The following is a 20,984-nucleotide window of genomic DNA, read 5'->3' as shown; positions in this document are numbered from 1 at the left end:
AGCTCCCGCTATTGTTGTGACATATGGTATGAGCTTAGTGACACTTGAACCTTCTCACGTCAAATTAGATGGCGGCCTGAGGTAAGGTATTGCCACTGGGGAAACAGAGAAGGGATGAAATAGAAATTTAGGAGGCTGGATGGAGAATATTTGGAGACAGAGTATGTAGGTATTGAAGAAAAGTGACTCAAAGGTAAAAATAATATAGAGACAATATCTACTTCATGGGGTTACTGTAAGGAGTAGATGAATTAACACACAGAGTCTCTGGAATAGTATTTGAGTGCCACTGGGTAGGTTCTTAATAGAAAGAGCTTTCTCCTCCTCCTCATCCCTCTCTATTTTCATTAAAGATAAGACTATCCCACCTGAAAACTGCAGAGTGCCCACCCCAAGGAGGCTCTGCCAGCGGTGTTTTTATGTGAATGTCATGATTGAAGGCCGTGGACACACCCGTGCCTCTACTGGTCCCCACTGAACAGATAGAAATAAAAGTGTCTTCTCTCCAGGGCTGCGTCAGGAAAACCCTGAAAGCCATTCTCTCACAGTCAGAATGTTTTCTTTGTTCCTCTGAGATAGAACCAACATCTCTGTAAAGGACAAAGAGGCAGCTTGACTCATAAGCTGAGCAGACGCTATGGGCTGAGTGATGGCTACACGGGGGTAGCTGGAGCTGAACCCCTGAGACTTCAATATTTGTTGTGGTATATATTATGACAAGGTGTGGGAGACCTTTTTAAAAACGAAATACGTGTATTTCTGAACGTCAGGTTCACATGCAGCCTCAGACCTCTCCAAACACACTCATCTTAAGCTCTCCTGATGTGTCTTCAGGGCCCCCAGAGAACGGAAAAGGACCAGACATGTCTGGCCACATTTCTGATTCTTTCCCTCCAAATATTTTCATGCCCTCACTTATTCAACAAACATTTACCGAGCTCCTACTTTGTGCCAGGCACCGTGCTGGAAGCTGGAGCTTCAAAGAAATAAGGCCACACATCCCTTCCCACGTACAGCCCTGTAGGGAAGACAGACAAACCACACACTAGAACACTGGGGGATGTGTTAGAGAGAGATTTTGCAAACAGTCCTGAGAGCACAGAGGAGGCCACAGAGCCCAAACAGTGTTTCAGTGTTCCTGGAGGACTAGCAAGAGTTGACCACGTGAAGAGGGCAGGGGGGCCTTCCAGGTAAGGGAGCAGCAAGCAGGATGGCCAAAGGCAAGCAAGACAATGACTCAGTGGTTCTCACCTCCCTGCACATTGAAATCATTGGCAGAGCTTTTATTTTCTTATTTTTATTTTTTATTGAAGTATAGTTGATTTACAATGTTGTGTTAGTTTGGGGTGTATAGCAAAATGATTCAGATATAGATATATATATTCCTTTTCATATTCTTTTCTATTATGGTTTATTACAGGATATCGAATATAGTTCCCTGTGCTACACAGTAGGACCTTGTTGTTTATCTATTTTATATATGGTAGTTTGTATCTGGTAATCTCAAACTCCTAATTTATTCCTCCCCTTGTTTTCCCCTTTGGTAACATAAGTTTGTTTTCTATCTTGGCAGAGCTTTTAACAGTTACTGATGCCTAGGCCCTCACACAGATCTATTAAGTCAGAATCTTTGGAGATAGGGCCCAGGAATCAGTCTTATTAAAAGCACCCCAGGTATATGTGACCAGAGTTAAGGACCACTGGACTAAGGAACAGTCACTAATACAAGACATTGGGAAAAAAAGCACGAAAGAATACTATAATAGTTCACTCCATCAATAATTCTAAAATAGAGGCTCTTAGACCCCATGCAAAGCATGCAAGACCAAGGGATGCATTGATGTATTCTCGAGTCAGTAACAGATCTACTATACAGCCTCCACCCAAATCCAGAAACCAATGAAATCTGTGGTTCTCAGTCACCTCCTCTCCCCCACACCCACTTGCTCCCTCCAGGAGATGTAGCCCATGGAAAGCCACTTGCCATTCTTAATGGAGTATTCTGTGGCTCTCAAATCCAATAATACTCTCTTCATCGCTGTAATGAGGACCTACTTGTATTTCAGAAAACTTAAAAGGAGGCTCCAAGGCCAAACACAAAACTGCAGACACAGTACAACAATACCACTTTTGACAAAGTACATAATAAATCAATAAATCAAATGGTCATTTTCTTAAAGACTTAGATGAACACATAGAAATACTGTTCTTCAAATTGGGGCATGTCCCATTGTAAGAGGGACTACCTTGGACCAAGACACTGGCCAATAGCTCCCATTCACGAGAAGATGAATTCAGAAGTGGTTATGAATCCCAGTTCAGCCACTCGCTGCACCATGTTGGGCAAGTACTAACCTGTGAGCAAGTTCTCTTCTCCACGAAATGGATATAATTATCTCTACCTGTCATGGTTGCTCTTGGCTTAAAGGAGATAATATATTTAGAGTACCCAGCATAACAAGTGTCTAGTACCCGAGAGCTGACTCATCAGTCAGTGAAAACTCTCTATTTATTCTACCATCACTTTATTTTCGGAAACTGTGTTACAGGAGCAAAAGTAACACAGAAGTAGAAGGATGGGCCAGGTCATGGTTCTCCTCCTGCTGCCACCCTCTCCCTCCCTCTTATCTTCTCCCTCGAGGCAGCGTGTGGCACCTGAGACTCTCAGTCTGCAGGCTGCTCCTGCCTCTCGGGGGTGCACCCCAAATACACATCTAAGTGTGTGATGGTTCAGCCCTTCTACCCAGATGAAGATAGCATGTGAGAGCCTGGAGTCTGGCTCTCTCCCTCTGTCACCTGGGCCCCAGCCCAAATGTGATGCTCCATCACCTCCTATTTATTGACCTCTCTCACCAGCATTGGGAAAGCCTTCACTCCTGCACACTCAGTTGGACTTCATTAAAGAAATTTCTCTCCCAGAAGTTATGTTCATGGAAATTATGTCGAATCAAGCAGGGACTCCAGACATCCTCTCTCAGGTTCCTACCCTTTTTGTGCCATGGACCCACAGACAACTCAACAAAAATGTCCATAAATGCGTAAAGCAAAACAGGATCGCAAAAGCATTCAATTTTATTGAAATGGGATTCTATCAACCTCCCATGGAGACCCATGGATTCCATATTACAAACACCTGATAGTCAAACCCTGGACTGAAAGCTCAGGAAACTCTCCAAAGTCACCCAGCTAAGAGGTAAGAGAGCCGAGGCAAGAACCCCATCGCCCTATTCCCGAACCCGAGCTCTGTCCACCAATCTGTTTATTATCTTAGAAAATTAAAAAATCAAAACAGAGCTCTTACTGCTTCTGCATTAAAAAATCCTGAATTTTGGTCCCATTGGAAGGCTTGGAGGTGGCCCTGCTGGCCCTTCCCCTGACCTGCCTGGGGTCTTGTCTTCTTCCCATACTAGGTACCAAATCAGAGTCGTAGAATGTTAGTGGCAAGAAAGGATGAACTTTGATCTGGGCAGAGGAAGTTCCTTGCCAAAGTCAGCCACAGATTGATGACAAAGCTGGACCTAGAACCCTTCTATCTTGATTCACAGACCTGTGCTCTTTCCAGAAGCCCTAACATAAAGAGGATTCTTTAACTGAGCTGTTATGGAGATTCTCACTGATTCTTGGCTGTAAATAATAATGGCCTGTCAAGATACCAAAATTGAGGGCTTCCCTGGTGGCGCAGTGGTTGAGAGTCCGCCTGCCGATGCAGGGGACACGGGTTCGTGCCCCGGTCTGGGAGGATCCCACATGCCGCGGAGCGGCTGGGCCCGTGAGCCATGGCCTCTGAGCCTGCGCGTCCGGAGCCTGTGCTCCGCAGTGGGAGAGGCCACAACAGTGAGAGGCCTGCGTACCGCAAAAAAGATACCAAAATTGAAATAAGACAAAATAGGATAAACCTTAGTTGACTACAACATAATTGAGAGGAGACTTACAAACTCCCTCATCCCTGACACTGTCAGGGATCTGAGTAGGGTCTAGTATCATGGAGGACAAGATTGGTCACATGAATCCTTCCTTCCCTCTGCTGTCCACCCAGTGACCATTCACAGCATGACTCATCCCTAACATGTTTAGCTGTAGGTCTCTAAAATTTTAGATGCTCAGGAAAGGAAGAGGCCTTAAAGAGCATACAGAATAACCACATGTCTGCGTGTATCACACATGTTAGAAGCAGCTGCAAGTCTAAAGGCAGCCTCCTATGCCTGTGTCCACAGATCCCTGTGGGACTTGAAGATCTGGCAGTTATCTGGTTAATCTGAACAGGTGGCAGTTAAGCTGTGTATTTCAAGCCAGAATGTTCACTATGCCACTTGCATTATTCTATTTGGCAGTCTACACTGCAGGACTCCTATAGTAGAGCTAGAAATTCCCCTCCACTTATCCAGTTTTCCAATCTAAAGTCCTAAGGTTATCCCTCTGCTCTTCAGGATGTCCTAATGTAGCCATTTATCCCCTGGGCCATTTCCTTGGCCTACTCTGTCCCTGGACCAGAGATGTGCTTCCTCCCAACCCAGCACAGATGCTATGGGAGGCCTGGTACAGTGACCTGGGCTCAGCTGACCCCGCCACTCCATCTGTTCATGGGAACAGTGCTTCCTTTGTACCATTGTTTGGTTTTTTGTTTTTTGGTGGTTGTTTTTAAAAATGTTTCCTTCTCCCCTGTTTCAAACTCAGTCCCTCAGGGCCTCAGTTGAAGCCATCCCTGCCTAAGCACATCCCCACACCACAACTTGTAATTATTCCCTGAGTAGGCCATGGATATCTTTTCAAATAACCCTCCTGAAGTGGGAAGGTCCTGGGAAATCCAGTCACTTCCCCTCAACTGGAAGCACCAGCTTCTGGAAAATTCCACAGCTCTGGGCCCTGGCTAGTGGGAGAAAAGGGGAGGGGGTGAATTAGATTGATGCCTAAATCTTTAGACCATCTGTTGGGTTCTTTTGACTGAGTTAGGGTGAATCTCAATGAAGTGAAATTCTCAACCTGGAATAGTTATGACAACCTGAAGATCATCTCAGGTCAAATGTAGAGAAAAAAGGCAAAGTGTGTGTGTTCATCCCTTAGGGTTGTGAGGTGGGACCTTCCTTCAGGCCCAGCAGACTTTCTTCAGGGGAGCCCTTCCTTGGCCCTTTTAAGAAAATCACGGGACTTCTGGTCATGATTGAAATCTCCCTATTTGAAGCAGAGTTGATGAACCAACTCTTTCGTTCACATATTTTTCTTTTAAAAGTTGAGTTTGTTTTCCTAAATTTTTGTCATTCTAACTACATCAAAGCAGCCCAGTCCAAAGACATAGAATGTGCTAGGAAAGCAGACATTGGATCATTTAGGGCAAAATGTATATAAGGCATGTTTACTTGAGAGTTCATGACACCAAAGATAAAAGGATTTCTGGCTGACAGGTCAACAGGCTCTTTCCCTGGAGACTAGGGTTCCCTGTGGTCCCAAGTTACCCAGAGTGGTACCTGCAAGGCTGAGCCCTGAGATGCTAAGAGTCCCTAAGCTTTGCCCATCTCTCGAGTGGATATGGCTGTGGGAGGGGAAGGTAAGAGACAATTTGCAGCCCCTGGACGGGCAGAACGGAGCTGCCCAGGGCCCCTCACGGCAGGGTGCAGAGATCCAGTGTCTTCAGGAGTTTGTCTGGTTAATGGCCATATTCAGCTTCTGCCACAAAGGTCACTGATCCAGGTGAGGGAAGCTGAGAAACAAGTAACCAGAGCAACTACTCAGAGGGGAAAGAAGCCAGAATAGCAAAGTCCACAAGGACAGGGATTTGATCTTGTACATCTCATCTTCCTGGTGCCTAGCAAAATGACTAGTCCTTACGAAGTGCTCAGTAAACATTTGTTAAATTAATAAATTATTGATTTATGAGAACAGGTCAAAGATTTAGGCCTGGGGTAGGGGAGACAGAAGGAAGTCTAAGGGGATTAGTCAGAAACCTCAAGGGAATCTTGGTAAGTCTCAATCATTGACTCACCAGAGGAAGTCCCTTAACTCCAAGACCCAAGTCCAAATGCAGCTCCCGCTATTGTTGTGACATATGGTATGAGCTTAGTGACACTTGAACCTTCTCACGTCAAATTAGATGGCGGCCTGAGGTAAGGTATTGCCACTGGGGAAACAGAGAAGGGATGAAATAGAAATTTAGGAGGCTGGATGGAGAATATTTGGAGACAGAGTATGTAGGTATTGAAGAAAAGTGACTCAAAGGTAAAAATAATATAGAGACAATATCTACTTCATGGGGTTACTGTAAGGAGTAGATGAATTAACACACAGAGTCTCTGGAATAGTATTTGAGTGCCACTGGGTAGGTTCTTAATAGAAAGAGCTTTCTCCTCCTCCTCATCCCTCTCTATTTTCATTAAAGATAAGACTATCCCACCTGAAAACTGCAGAGTGCCCACCCCAAGGAGGCTCTGCCAGCGGTGTTTTTATGTGAATGTCATGATTGAAGGCCGTGGACACACCCGTGCCTCTACTGGTCCCCACTGAACAGATAGAAATAAAAGTGTCTTCTCTCCAGGGCTGCGTCAGGAAAACCCTGAAAGCCATTCTCTCACAGTCAGAATGTTTTCTTTGTTCCTCTGAGATAGAACCAACATCTCTGTAAAGGACAAAGAGGCAGCTTGACTCATAAGCTGAGCAGACGCTATGGGCTGAGTGATGGCTACACGGGGGTAGCTGGAGCTGAACCCCTGAGACTTCAATATTTGTTGTGGTATATATTATGACAAGGTGTGGGAGACCTTTTTAAAAACGAAATACGTGTATTTCTGAACGTCAGGTTCACATGCAGCCTCAGACCTCTCCAAACACACTCATCTTAAGCTCTCCTGATGTGTCTTCAGGGCCCCCAGAGAACGGAAAAGGACCAGACATGTCTGGCCACATTTCTGATTCTTTCCCTCCAAATATTTTCATGCCCTCACTTATTCAACAAACATTTACCGAGCTCCTACTTTGTGCCAGGCACCGTGCTGGAAGCTGGAGCTTCAAAGAAATAAGGCCACATCCCTTCCCACATCTTCAGGGCCCCCAGAGAACGGAAAAGGACCAGACATGTCTGGCCACATTTCTGATTCTTTCCCTCCAAATATTTTCATGCCCTCACTTATTCAACAAACATTTACCGAGCTCCTACTTTGTGCCAGGCACCGTGCTGGAAGCTGGAGCTTCAAAGAAATAAGGCCACACATCCCTTCCCACGTACAGCCCTGTAGGGAAGACAGACAAACCACACACTAGAACACTGGGGGATGTGTTAGAGAGAGATTTTGCAAACAGTCCTGAGAGCACAGAGGAGGCCACAGAGCCCAAACAGTGTTTCAGTGTTCCTGGAGGACTAGCAAGAGTTGACCACGTGAAGAGGGCAGGGGGGCCTTCCAGGTAAGGGAGCAGCAAGCAGGATGGCCAAAGGCAAGCAAGACAATGACTCAGTGGTTCTCACCTCCCTGCACATTGAAATCATTGGCAGAGCTTTTATTTTCTTATTTTTATTTTTTATTGAAGTATAGTTGATTTACAATGTTGTGTTAGTTTGGGGTGTATAGCAAAATGATTCAGATATAGATATATATATTCCTTTTCATATTCTTTTCTATTATGGTTTATTACAGGATATCGAATATAGTTCCCTGTGCTACACAGTAGGACCTTGTTGTTTATCTATTTTATATATGGTAGTTTGTATCTGGTAATCTCAAACTCCTAATTTATTCCTCCCCTTGTTTTCCCCTTTGGTAACATAAGTTTGTTTTCTATCTTGGCAGAGCTTTTAACAGTTACTGATGCCTAGGCCCTCACACAGATCTATTAAGTCAGAATCTTTGGAGATAGGGCCCAGGAATCAGTCTTATTAAAAGCACCCCAGGTATATGTGACCAGAGTTAAGGACCACTGGACTAAGGAACAGTCACTAATACAAGACATTGGGAAAAAAAGCACGAAAGAATACTATAATAGTTCACTCCATCAATAATTCTAAAATAGAGGCTCTTAGACCCCATGCAAAGCATGCAAGACCAAGGGATGCATTGATGTATTCTCGAGTCAGTAACAGATCTACTATACAGCCTCCACCCAAATCCAGAAACCAATGAAATCTGTGGTTCTCAGTCACCTCCTCTCCCCCACACCCACTTGCTCCCTCCAGGAGATGTAGCCCATGGAAAGCCACTTGCCATTCTTAATGGAGTATTCTGTGGCTCTCAAATCCAATAATACTCTCTTCATCGCTGTAATGAGGACCTACTTGTATTTCAGAAAACTTAAAAGGAGGCTCCAAGGCCAAACACAAAACTGCAGACACAGTACAACAATACCACTTTTGACAAAGTACATAATAAATCAATAAATCAAATGGTCATTTTCTTAAAGACTTAGATGAACACATAGAAATACTGTTCTTCAAATTGGGGCATGTCCCATTGTAAGAGGGACTACCTTGGACCAAGACACTGGCCAATAGCTCCCATTCACGAGAAGATGAATTCAGAAGTGGTTATGAATCCCAGTTCAGCCACTCGCTGCACCATGTTGGGCAAGTACTAACCTGTGAGCAAGTTCTCTTCTCCACGAAATGGATATAATTATCTCTACCTGTCATGGTTGCTCTTGGCTTAAAGGAGATAATATATTTAGAGTACCCAGCATAACAAGTGTCTAGTACCCGAGAGCTGACTCATCAGTCAGTGAAAACTCTCTATTTATTCTACCATCACTTTATTTTCGGAAACTGTGTTACAGGAGCAAAAGTAACACAGAGGTAGAAGGATGGGCCAGGTCATGGTTCTCCTCCTGCTGCCACCCTCTCCCTCCCTCTTATCTTCTCCCTCGAGGCAGCGTGTGGCACCTGAGACTCTCAGTCTGCAGGCTGCTCCTGCCTCTCGGGGGTGCACCCCAAATACACATCTAAGTGTGTGATGGTTCAGCCCTTCTACCCAGATGAAGATAGCATGTGAGAGCCTGGAGTCTGGCTCTCTCCCTCTGTCACCTGGGCCCCAGCCCAAATGTGATGCTCCATCACCTCCTATTTATTGACCTCTCTCACCAGCATTGGGAAAGCCTTCACTCCTGCACACTCAGTTGGACTTCATTAAAGAAATTTCTCTCCCAGAAGTTATGTTCATGGAAATTATGTCGAATCAAGCAGGGACTCCAGACATCCTCTCTCAGGTTCCTACCCTTTTTGTGCCATGGACCCACAGACAACTCAGCAAAAATGTCCATAAATGCGTAAAACAAAACAGGATCGCAAAAGCATTCAATTTTATTGAAATGGGATTCTATCAACCTCCCATGGAGACCCATGGATTCCATATTACAAACACCTGATAGTCAAACCCTGGACTGAAAGCTCAGGAAACTCTCCAAAGTCACCCAGCTAAGAGGTAAGAGAGCCGAGGCAAGAACCCCATCGCCCTATTCCCGAACCCGAGCTCTGTCCACCAATCTGTTTATTATCTTAGAAAATTAAAAAATCAAAACAGAGCTCTTACTGCTTCTGCATTAAAAAATCCTGAATTTTGGTCCCATTGGAAGGCTTGGAGGTGGCCCTGCTGGCCCTGTATATCTTCATAAGAACTGGCCTCAGTCTATATTGGATTACAAAACTGGACAAAGATTGTTTCCCAGCAAACATCTGGAAAAGCTTAAAGCCACAATAAGTTGACTGAGGTAACTGGTAGCAGATGTCCCAGCTCCTGGAATTTGTTGGATTGACAGTGTTGGATGATGGACTAGATGGATGGGTTCAATTCCTCTGCTTTCAGGTGGCCTTTGTCAAGGAGTCTGGAACACTAGTTTCTGAGCCTGGTGCAGAAAACTCAGCCCTCCTGCTTGCCTCAACATTTCTCAGGAATTAGTAAGCAGTTGGTATCATCTTTCTCTGCTGAGAAGGTTGGAAGGTATTAACCCCCTGGCCAATCTCTCAGTGAATCCTTTCACCCCTTTCTGTTGCTGGGGCAATAGAACATAATGGTTAAAAGTATGGGTTTGGAGTTACACGTTAGGATTTAAATTCTCACTTCATCACTTTAGAAAAGTTGCATGACCACATCTTCCCACCTCAGTTTTTTCTACTACTACTAATGCCTGCCTTGCAGGGTATGTAACAATTAGAGCTAATATATGGAAAACACCTACACAGGACCTGGTGTTGCAGTGTTCAATAGTCAGGAGCTATGATTACAATTAGTCCTAGGTTGAACCCTGCCCCTTCCCCACTCTGTCCCTTAATAAATGAAGCAGGTGTTAAGGCAGGTGTCATTAGCAGAGTGACTGTGTTCAAGGAAACCCATTTACCATGATCAGAGCAGAATTGTTGAGTTTCTCCAACAGATCTCAGCAAGATAAGTGACTTGACCACAGTCACACAAAGAGAAAACCCCACATCTTCTTACCACCAGATCCACACACCTCCCTGAATCTAGTTGCCTCCCCTCTGCATCCCCTCCTGTTTCTATGGGCCCAGAACCCTTGTCCTCTCAAAAACCAGCCTCTCCACCTGTGCTCTGGATCCCATGCCCTCTCTCCTGCTCAGGATTGCTCTTGCAGTCTCCACCCCCCTCTCCTACAGAGTCAAAATTCCTCCTCTACTGGATCAGCCCCATGGGCATGCTCTGAGCATCTTCCTCAACCTCCATGTCTCCCATCAGCTACTAAACTCATTTCTCTATTTTCCTTCAACTTCAAAACTGAGTTGCTGTTTCCACATCCCTTCCTCAACACACTCAAATTGCACTTCTATTCCCATTATCCACAGAGACTACTATTGTCAAGATCACCAGTGACCTCCATTTGCTAAATCCAGAGGCCGCTTCTTCGTTTTCTTCTTTGAACTTTCAGTAAAAGTTGATTATTTACTCCTTCTTAAAACATTTTCTTCCCTTGGCTCTGTGATAGCCCACTGTCCTGTTTTACTTATGTCTCCTTTACTGGCTCCTTCTCCTCTAGTCATTCTCTCTAAGTTAGAGTGTAGTAGGGATCTGTCCTGAGCATCCTTTTCTCCCATTACTATGTGCTCTCCTTTCGTAACCCCATCAAGTCCCATGACTTTGAAGACCATCTACGTCTGGGATCCCCAACCCCTGGGTCTCCGACCGTTACTGGTCTGCAGCCTGTTACGAACCAGGCCGCATAGCAGGAGGTGAGCAGTGGGTGAGTGAGCGAAGCTTCATCTGCTGCTCCCCACAGCTCCCCATCGCTCCCCACCACTCCCCATCGCTCCCCACAGCTCCCCATCACTCCTATTACTGTCTGAACCATCCCCCCAACCTCCTGTCCATGGAAAACTTGTCTTCCAGGAAACCGGTCCCTGGTGCCAAAAAGGCTGGGGACTGCAGATCTATGTGCTTATGATTCCAAAATCTCTGCCTCCAGCCCTGACTTTTCCCCAAATCTTGACTTGACTATCCAACTGCCATCTTCACATTTCCACATGGGTGTCTAACAGGCAACTCAGATATAATTTATCCATGAAAGAACCCGAGTTTTCCTCCCAAACTTGCTCCTTCCTCAGGCTTCCTAGTTTTAGTCATTAACGTGAGCATTCACCCAGTTGTTCAACCTATAAATCTAGGAGGCAGTCTTGATTCCCTTTTTTGGATAAATGAGTTAGTAACAGAGCTGGGACCAGAACCCAGGCCTCCTGCCTTCCAGTTCCGTGTTCCTCCCCCATGCCATGTCAAGTTGTAGTTTTCACCAGTTTGATTGCTTTCTTGCTGTTTAGCAGATGTTTGGCATCCTTCAACTCTCAGCTGGTTCCAGCTCCTAGTGATAAAGTAAATGGTCACAAAGGAGCAGGAAGGAGAGGAAAGAGAGCATCTGAATAATTCATGAAGTATGTGGTCATCCCCCAAAATAATGAGAATTAAACACTCAATCATCCAATTACATTTAGTAAACCAGGCATTAGGCAATTTACCAGGGACAAAAAGACACCTACTCTAAAGGATCTGACAGTCTCCAGGAGGACATGGTGGCCCTAGTGGTGATGCTTGACATGGTGTGATGGGCCTGAGAACAAAGTTAACACATGCTGTGGAAACGCAAAGTAGAGAGTGATGAACACGGCATGGAGTGGGCAGGAATTCAGGAAGACAACCAGAGAGTGGAACTTTTGAACTGAGTCTTAAAGAGGGAATACCTGCTATTGAGAACTCATAGTCTGGGTTTTCACATGAAAAGTACAGTTGTGTTTGCCCTTCATTTTACTTGACAAAAGAAAAATCACTTTGGAAAGGCATACAGGATGACTCTGGTAGTTGAAAGAACCACATATTAATAAACAGAAATTTCCATCTGGAAAACTTTTTTTTTAAGATGGGATAGTTCTCTATTTCTTGCTACAAAAAGTCCACCAAAACAATTTCATCTTCCCTGAGGGTCTTATGGTGAAACCACTGAGGCAATTACCTACATGATGAAAGATCACCCAACTGAAGAACTACTTCCCTATAAAACCACAGGCCTTCTCCTGAAGAAATGTGCTGTCATGTAAAAACAAGGTTTTACAGCAAGTGAAAGAATGAAGTAGATCTATGTGAATTGATATCAAGAGATACGTTATTACATAAAGACAAGAAAGCTTCAGTACACTGGATATTGTTGCTATTATTGTTATTATGTTGGGATCTGTCTAGGACTACCGAGAAGAATAAGTGCAAATGTAACAATCTCTGAGGTGTGGGATTATGAGACATACTTTCTGAGGCCTACATTTTGGTACTATTTTAATTGTTTACAACAAATTGTGCTGTTTTGGAATTTAAACATAAAGACTGGTTTAGAACACAGTTCTGATTGGTTTTATAATGCTTTAGAACTTGTGCTTGTCTCTACATTCCAGAAACATATAAAAAGAGGATTTCCCTAAATTATATCATTTGCTAACACCTGCAGAAAAAAACTGAGACCCAGAAAGATAATGTGATTTTTCTCACACTATGACTCCTAGACTAATACCTTCAGCTCCACAGTTCTTGATTTCATGCTGAGGATTCAAATATATAAATATATCAATCTTAACTTACACATTTGGAAATTTAGCAATATTGCTTTGTGGAAAACTGTGCAACAATTTATTGTAATAGTTACAGGCCAGTACTTTCCCCAGAAAACAATTCAAATAGAAGTCTCTTGAATATTACCTCTAGTCCTTGTGCATATCTTAGAATACTCAGTAAATTCTTTGAATGGATAGGTCCCTTCCATTCAGTTTATAAGTAGTTACTGAGCACTTATGATGTGTTCTAGCCACTAGGGGTACAGCAGTAAGAAAATGAGACAAATTCTCTTTACTTGTGGAGCTTAGATCCCAGTGGGGAAAACACCATAAGCAAGAAAAAACAAATAAAGGATATAATTTCAGGCAAAGATATAGTAAGGATATAATGAACCAAGTAAAATAATAGTGACAAGAATGCTATTTTTGAAAGGTCAGGAAGGCCCTTAAAGGAAGGACATTAGATCAGAGACCTGGACAAAGGAGGGAGCCATGCAGAGTTCTGAGGGGAAAGCATTACAGGAGTACAGTCAGAGTCAGTGCCCTGAACAGGAAGAATTCCTTCTTTTCCTGAAAAGGTAAAGAACATCCCAAAGAAAGAACTCTCAAAGATTGGTATGTTAAGGTTTCACTCTTGTTGCTGTTGTTATAAGGTTTAAAGGTCTAGTGCTGTAAATTTCTCTCTATTGCTTACAAATTTGAGAATGAATTTTATTTAGGAATATAAGTCTGGTACAAAAGTACTGTCTTATCTATGTGTCACCTTCTGCCAGTGTGGTATATATATATATATATATATATATATATATATATATATATACAATGGAATATTACTCAGCCATAAAAAAGAATGAAATACTGCCATTTGCAGCAACATGGATGGACCTAGAGATTATCATACTAAGTGAAGTAAGTCAGAAAGAGAAAGACAAATACCATATGATATCACTTATATGTGGAATCTAAAATCCCAATTTATCTACAAAACAGAAATAGACTCACAGACATAGAGAACAGACTTATGGTTGCCAAGGAGGAGGGGAGGTGGGGGGAGGGAAGGATTGGGAGTTCAGGATTAGCAGATGCAAACTATTATATATAGGATGGATAAACAAAAAGGTCCTACTGTATAGCAGGGGAAACTATATTCAATATCCATGATAAACCATAATGGAAAAGAATATGAAAAAGAATATATATTTTTATAACTGAGCCACTTTGCTGTACAGCAGAAATTAACACAACATGGTAAATCAACTATACTTCAATAAAATAAAATTAAAAATTAAAAAAATAAAAAACCTTCTGCCTATCACAGAGGCACAGAATCCAATGCCTAAGAGTCTTTCCAAAGCTGTTCATTCCGCAGAGAGAAATGAGGCCCAACCAAAAGTGCCCCTGGGCTTAAATCTGTTCCCCGTCCCCACTCCCACCCCAAGCAGAACGGGCTGCCTAGAATATATAGCTGGGAGAGTCATCCAAGACTCAAGAGAGAGCAGCTGCAGAAGACAGCTTTGGTGTTCTCAGCTTTTAGCCCCTACACACCCAACTCTGGTGGGGACAGAAATGACAGTCTATCCTTCACAGTGGGGAGACTGTGGCTCAGAGAAGTGGGTGGCTTGCCCAGGATCACACAGAAAGCCAACTCTGATTGCTAACCTTCGCTCTGTTGCCTGCGTCATGTTCCAGGCCAGGGACCACATAGGTGGAATTCAGGCTCCATTTTCAGGAAATGTGATTGTTGCTTTTTCATTTACACAAAAATGAAAAATAAATAACAGATATTTGAACACATGTTGCAACTCATCTTACTGGCACTTAAAAGTGCATTCTGACTGAGAAAAATTAAATTAGAAAATCCACACAGCAAAAAAGATGCTTTGAATGAAATGCACTTTGTCTTTCTCTCTCTCTCTCACACACACACACAAACAATATCTCGTTGTTTCTTCTTCAGAGAGCAGCTGTGAAGGAAACTGGGGGAGGGAGATGAACATAACATCCCATCTTTGTGTTTCATACAGAGCGAAGCTTTTAGGCCAGCCTTCCTGAACTGGAGGGGGTGTGGCATGCATTAAAATTAAACATCAATGACCTGAGAAGCTTATAAAATAGCTTGGGAGAAGCCAGTCACCAAGAGAAGGCGTCTCAAATTGGATGATTTTGCATGTGGAAACTGCTTTCATCTGGATAAAAAAGGTATGTACTGTGGTATTAATTTTCATTTATGATAAATAATGCTTAAAATAGAGACAGTCTTGAGTTTTCATTGCCCGTTTTCAGCTAAAAATAGTAACACACAACTGAGGGCCTTTGGCCAGTTGCTTTGCAGACTTGGTCTCATTTTTCCATAAACAACCTTACAAAGAAGATATTGTTAGTGCCATTTTTCAGATGAGGAAACTGAAGTTCAGATACCCTAAGCAACAGGCCTAAGGTAAGACCACCAAGAAATGCCAGAAGTGGGGTGCCCACGCAGTGCTGACTCACCTCAAAGTCTTCTGCTGGCACTACGCGCCCCCCTCTGTACTATATGAGACAATGAGAAATTGTTCCATACACCAATATACTGTGATAGATGAATTCTCAGGGGGTTGTTATCCACTGTGCATTACAGTAAAATTGACTGAAAAGTGAATTGGAATGTACTATGTGAATAGAAAATGCATTTAATATTAATAGAATTAATTATTATTAAATTAAATTAATAGAAAATGCAAAAATATTTTCTTCAGAAGATATGTTTTCTTGTTAGATTCAATAGCAGAATTGTTTTTAAGACCCATTTACTTGTGGAAATGTATTTTTATTTTGGTCACGTGAAATCTAAAAGCCTAGTCCTTAATATTCTGCAGCTCCTTGAGACCAGGCACCAGGTCCAGGCTAACATGCAGGTGTGTAGACTCTTAGGAAACCTGACCTAAGTTCTGGCTTCACAGCTTGTCAGGAAGTAACCTCACTGAGTACACAGAGAATTGTCAGCACAGGACACTTCCAGTTAGGGTGTTGTGAAGATTCAATGCACACGTAAAATACTGAAGCCAGGGCTCCTCCCTGGAGAAGCTCAATGAGTGTAAGCAGTGATCCAGAGAGTCAATTCTGGCCCAGTGTGGATGCACCATAACCTTAGTAGAATTATTTTTTAATTATTTAATATTTAGTTAAAATAATATTTAAATTATATCTTTTTTAAAAGTATTTAAACTCTCCTCGTTTAGGACAGTCTTCCCATTAGTATTAGGAGACAATGCAAAAATAAGTCATGCATACCCAAAGTTCACAGATATATGTTAATAATGTGATTTACCCTCAGAAGGTGCTCAATAAGCCCTGGGTGAAGTAGAATGCAAGGGTACTGCAAAAAAATGATGGATGTTATCAACCCTTTCTCTCACAAAAAGTTTTCATCATAGGAATAAAACTTCTGCAATAAAGAGGCATCTTTGGAAGAGTAGCAGGCAAGGGGAATTAGTTTTGCTCTGAAATCCTCCTACAGAGCTAAAGAACTTGTTTCAGCCCACAATAGAACATTCTGTAACAAGATATTTGTCAGAGTAAGACGGGGAACTGACTTTTGGTGGAACTGTCACGTGGTGAAACGAGACTTATCAGGTACAGAGGTAGGTGTTTATTGAAGCCACCGAAGGTGGGCACAGAAGGAAGCATGGCTCAGGGGTGTGACAGAATGGAGAGGTGGAGATGGGGCCCGAGTCCCAGCGCTCTGCCCCTTCTGGGCCTCAACTTTCCCATCTGTACACCTGAGGGGTGGGGTTGGATAAATGACCTCTAAGGTCCTGTCCAGTTTGGGGGAGGGGGTGCCTGTAGAATGTGTAGAATGTGTGGCCATCCTCTGGGCTTAGAATTCCTGGGCAAGGCGCTGAGCTTGGAGCCTACTAGGGGCCAAGAGCAGAACTTCAGTGGTTCTAAGAACCTCTTGGAAAGAATGCACATTTTTGTGGATTTAGGCTGGATTTCGGCATCCATCGTCCCCTAAAAGATTAAAAGACAAGTGTTGTTTACCTGCTGGTAGGGGCTGACGGGAAGTGGAGCCTCAAAGGCTAAGGAAAGGGCCCCACAGCAGACGTGCTCAAGGCAGGGACTCAGGGACCACCCCTCCTCCCCGCAACCTCGCATCAGCTTTTACTCATTAGGTAACTGTTCTTTTGAAAAACGGGCAACAAAACTTCCAGAAGAAAAGCTACTGATTATTAAAGGTTATTTGGAGGTTTAGAGATTCATAAGAAAGTGGTTATAATTATTCCCGTTATAACACATCCTTTTAAATATTCAGATCTGAGAACATCTTGCTTGCATTGATTCAGCCCTCTTCATCACCGGGAGAAAGGCAAAGCGCTGGAAATAGCTCCCGTGCAGCTACAGGCAAGGAGTCGCAAGGAAGAGAACAGACTGAGAGCAAGTCAGTGAAAGAAGCAGGAAGCAGCCCAGGCTCCTACCCTGTCAACAGCGCTGCAACCCTCACCCCTGCCCACTGCCCCTCCTCAAAGAAGCTTCCACGCTCAAGGGTGCTGGGCTCAAATGCTTTTTGCACAATTACAAGTCAGCTACTTACTGGTCCTTCTCTGGTTAAATGTACAGCATCTATGAAAAATACCCTCAACAGCATGTCAAAGGCAGGAAGGAAGGAAGGGAGGAAGAAAGAAAAAGAAATTCAGGAAACACAATATTTTGCTTCTGCTTTTCATAATAATAACTAGCATTTATTGAGCATTTTCTCTGTCAGACACTGCTCTAAATGCTCTCCTTATATTTTCTCATTTAATTCTCATGAAATTTCATGAGGTTGGTATGATTATTATTCCCACTTAATAGCCAAGGAAACTAAAGCATCCATTGGACACTGTTATACTTAGTATGTGCAGAGCCAGAATTCAAATCCAGTCAGGGTGACCCTGGAGTCCCCAGCACGCTGCTCCCTGTTAAAGTTCCCAGGCCTACTCTTGGGTTGGTAAACAGCCAAGCAGATGGGGGCAGGGTGGGGAAGTGGAGTCAGGGAGGCATTTCTTTGATGAATCTCACAGGGCACTAAATGTAGTGAATAGTTTGTTTTTGGTTTTTTCTCATGGTTCACTTGATGGCTTCACTCTCCCCCTTTGCCTACCCATCCCCAACACACACACATTGTTTCTGTTCATACAATAAGTACCTACTGCACCTGGCACTGCGAGGTTCTGTGGGTGAGTCCAGGGAGAATCAAAAATGATGCCCATCCCTGAAAAATGCATAATTAGGTGTGTAGGGTCAGGGGCAGCTGGCAAAATAAATCCAACAAACTCTAATACCAGGCAGAATGTGTTCTAATGGTGGCACGAAAGCTTCTAGAGAGGCTCACAGGGGTGGAGGGCCTCACAGTGACACTGATGATTGAGGTGGCCCCGCGGGATGAGGGGCTCAGACGGGCTGAGTGGGAGGCTGCGCACAGAGGGACCGGCCAGCCCAGAAATCTTCCTCTGGGGACTCTGTGCCCTCAGGAGACTCCGAGCACCTCCAGCTGCTTTGTTCTCCCCACTCCAGGTCCACCTCCAGCCACCCAGCTCCAAGATGGTACCAGCGCTGCTGCTGCTGCTTCCTGCCCTGGCTGGACTCTTCGGAGCAGCTGAGGGACAAGCTTTCCATCTCGGGAAATGCCCAAATCCTCCAGTGCAGGAGAACTTTGACGTGAATAAGGTGCAGTAAAAGGCTAAACTCCCGCTTGTTTTGCTGTCTCCTGTTTGCATAAGCATCCTACCAGGTTCGGTTTTATTTTTCTGCTCTAATGGCCACAGCAAGCCTTGGGGTAGGTACTTATCTTACTGGGAGCTCCCCCAAAGCAGACCCTGAGACAAGAACTGGGGAGCAGAGATGTTTTAGAAGATGATCCCAGGAAGCCTGAGTGGGCATGTGGGGAAACAGACAGAGAAGGCAGGAAAGCAGTAAAACGTGAGTTCATGAGCAGGTTACTCTGTGAACAATGGGGTTCAATCCTGCTGGGAATCCTCTGAGGAAATATGTAGAATGTGCCTCAGGTTGTCCCACGGACGGATGTAGGCGGGCATTGGGAGGTCCCATGGCACTGGCCAAGCCTGTGGCAGAGAAGGAGACCCAGGGGCTCCAGATGGGAAGCTGGCAGTGTGTATGGGAAGCCCTCTGTGATGGAGGTGAGCCCAGAGGTGGGCTGAAAGGACACTGACAGCAGCTGCTGCAGAAATATTATCCTCACTCTACAGCTGAAGAAGCTGAACGTCAGAGAGCTTGCAACCCACTCAGGTCACACAGCCAGTAAATGCAGAGTAGGATTCAAAACTAGGCTTCCCAGGAGTGCAGGACCCCCACAGATTACTCAGACAGAGCCCAGGAGAGGACAGCACTCCCCCAAGGGGCTTTCTTATTACCTGCACTAAAAAGATATTGATAGAATCAACTCCCCCATATATGATAAGGATTATCTTTTCACCTTATTGATGAGTCTTTTGAGCACAAAACTTTTTAATATTAATGACGTCCAATTTATCTATTTTTTCTTTTGTTGCTTGTGCTTTTGGTGGTGTTGCTTGTGCTTTTTGTGCATATCTAAAAAAAAATTGCCTAGTCTAAGGTTATAAAGATTTGCTTCTATATTTTCTTCTAAGTGATTTACAGTTGTAGTTCTTACATTTAAGTCTTTGATTCATTTTAAGTTAAATTTTGTATATCATGTGATATAGGAGTCAAACTTCTTTCTTTGGCATGAGGATATCCAGTTGTTCCAGGACGGTTTGTTGAGAAGTCTATTCTTTTGCCATTGAATAGTCTTTTTTTTTTTTTTTTTTAAAGGGAAGGATTTTTTTTTTTAAATTTATTTTTAGCTGTGTTGGGTCTTCGTTTCGTGCGAGGGTTTTCTCTAGTTGTGGCAAGGGGGGGCCACTCTTCATCGCGGTGCGCGGGCCTTTCACTAGCGTGGCCTCTCTTGCTGTGGGGCACAGGCTCCAGACGCACAGGCTCAGTAGTTGTGGCTCACGGGCCTAGTTGCTCCACAGCATGTGGGATCTTCCCAGACCAGGGCTCGAACCCGTGTCCCCTGCATTGGCAGGCAGATTCTCAACCACTGCGCCACCAGGGAAAGCCTTCATTGAATAGTCTTGACACCCTTGTTGAAAATCAATTGACCGTATGTGTAAGAGTTTATTTTTGGACCCTCAATTCTATTCTATTGATCTATATGTCTGTCATTATACCAGCACAGTATAGTCTTGATTACTGTAGCTTTGTAGTAAGTTTTGACGTCAGAATATATGAGTTCTTCAATTTTGTTCTTCTGGCTATTCTGGCCCTTTGTATTTCCATATAAATTTTAGGCTCATTTTGCCAATTTCTGCAAAGAAGCAAGTTGGAATTTTGATAGAGACTGTATTAAATCTGTTGGTCAATTTGGAGAGTATTGCCATCTTAACAATTTTAAGTCTTCCTATCCATGAACATAGGATATCTTTCCATTTACTTAGGTCTCCTTTAATTTATTTCAACAATGTTTTGTAGTTTTCAGAGTATGTTTTATGCTTCTTTGGTTAAATTTTTTCATAAGAATTTGATTCTTTTGATGCTACTATAAATGGGATTTTCTTAAATTAATTTGCAGATTGATCATTGTGAGTATAGAAATACATTTTATTTCTATATATTAATTCTTGTATCTTTAACCTTGCTGAATTCATTTGTTAGTTCTAATAATTGTGTGTGTTTGTGTGTATTCCTTAGGATTTTCTATGTATAAAACCCTGTCAAATGGAAATGGAGATAGTTTTACTTCTTCCTTTTCATAGTTATCTTTAAACATTGCATTCTCCTCATAGAGATAGAGAAACAGAGACCCCCAAAGACAAAAAGACCTTCACAAAAATATAATGGAATCATAAGGGAACATGACATGAAAAGCAATCTTCCACCTCTGAGTTTCTTCCTTTCTGGAAAGTCATGTGTCCTCATTTTTTTTTTTTTTTTTTTT

General features: G+C 43.3%; 1 protein-coding gene across 10 annotated transcripts in view; it reads left to right on the top strand.

Moving 5' to 3' along the window:
• Nucleotides 1–20,984, top strand: part of APOD (apolipoprotein D) — a 97,432-nt gene that overhangs the window by 68,232 nt on the left and 8,216 nt on the right. For 3 of the 10 annotated variants that reach the window (XM_028492538.2, XM_055084641.1, XM_055084644.1), the window contains 2 exons: nucleotides 15,031–15,205; nucleotides 18,539–18,691. In XM_028492538.2, the coding sequence (XP_028348339.1) occupies nucleotides 15,164–15,205; nucleotides 18,539–18,691 (195 nt within the window). In that variant the 5' untranslated portion in view covers nucleotides 15,031–15,163. Of the gene's footprint in view, nucleotides 1–15,030; nucleotides 15,206–15,338; nucleotides 15,444–16,419; nucleotides 16,627–17,297; nucleotides 17,424–17,512; nucleotides 17,564–18,538; nucleotides 18,692–20,984 lie in introns of those variants that run through there. The other 7 variants (XM_028492541.2, XM_055084657.1, XM_028492547.2 and 4 more) reach the window with 7 other exon arrangements.

Source organism: Physeter macrocephalus, chromosome 1 (assembly GCF_002837175.3).
Source record: "Physeter macrocephalus isolate SW-GA chromosome 1, ASM283717v5, whole genome shotgun sequence".
Lineage (NCBI taxonomy): Eukaryota > Metazoa > Chordata > Mammalia > Artiodactyla > Physeteridae > Physeter > Physeter macrocephalus.
Note: the sequence above shows the minus strand (reverse complement) of the source record. Positions and strands in the feature narration are given on the sequence as shown.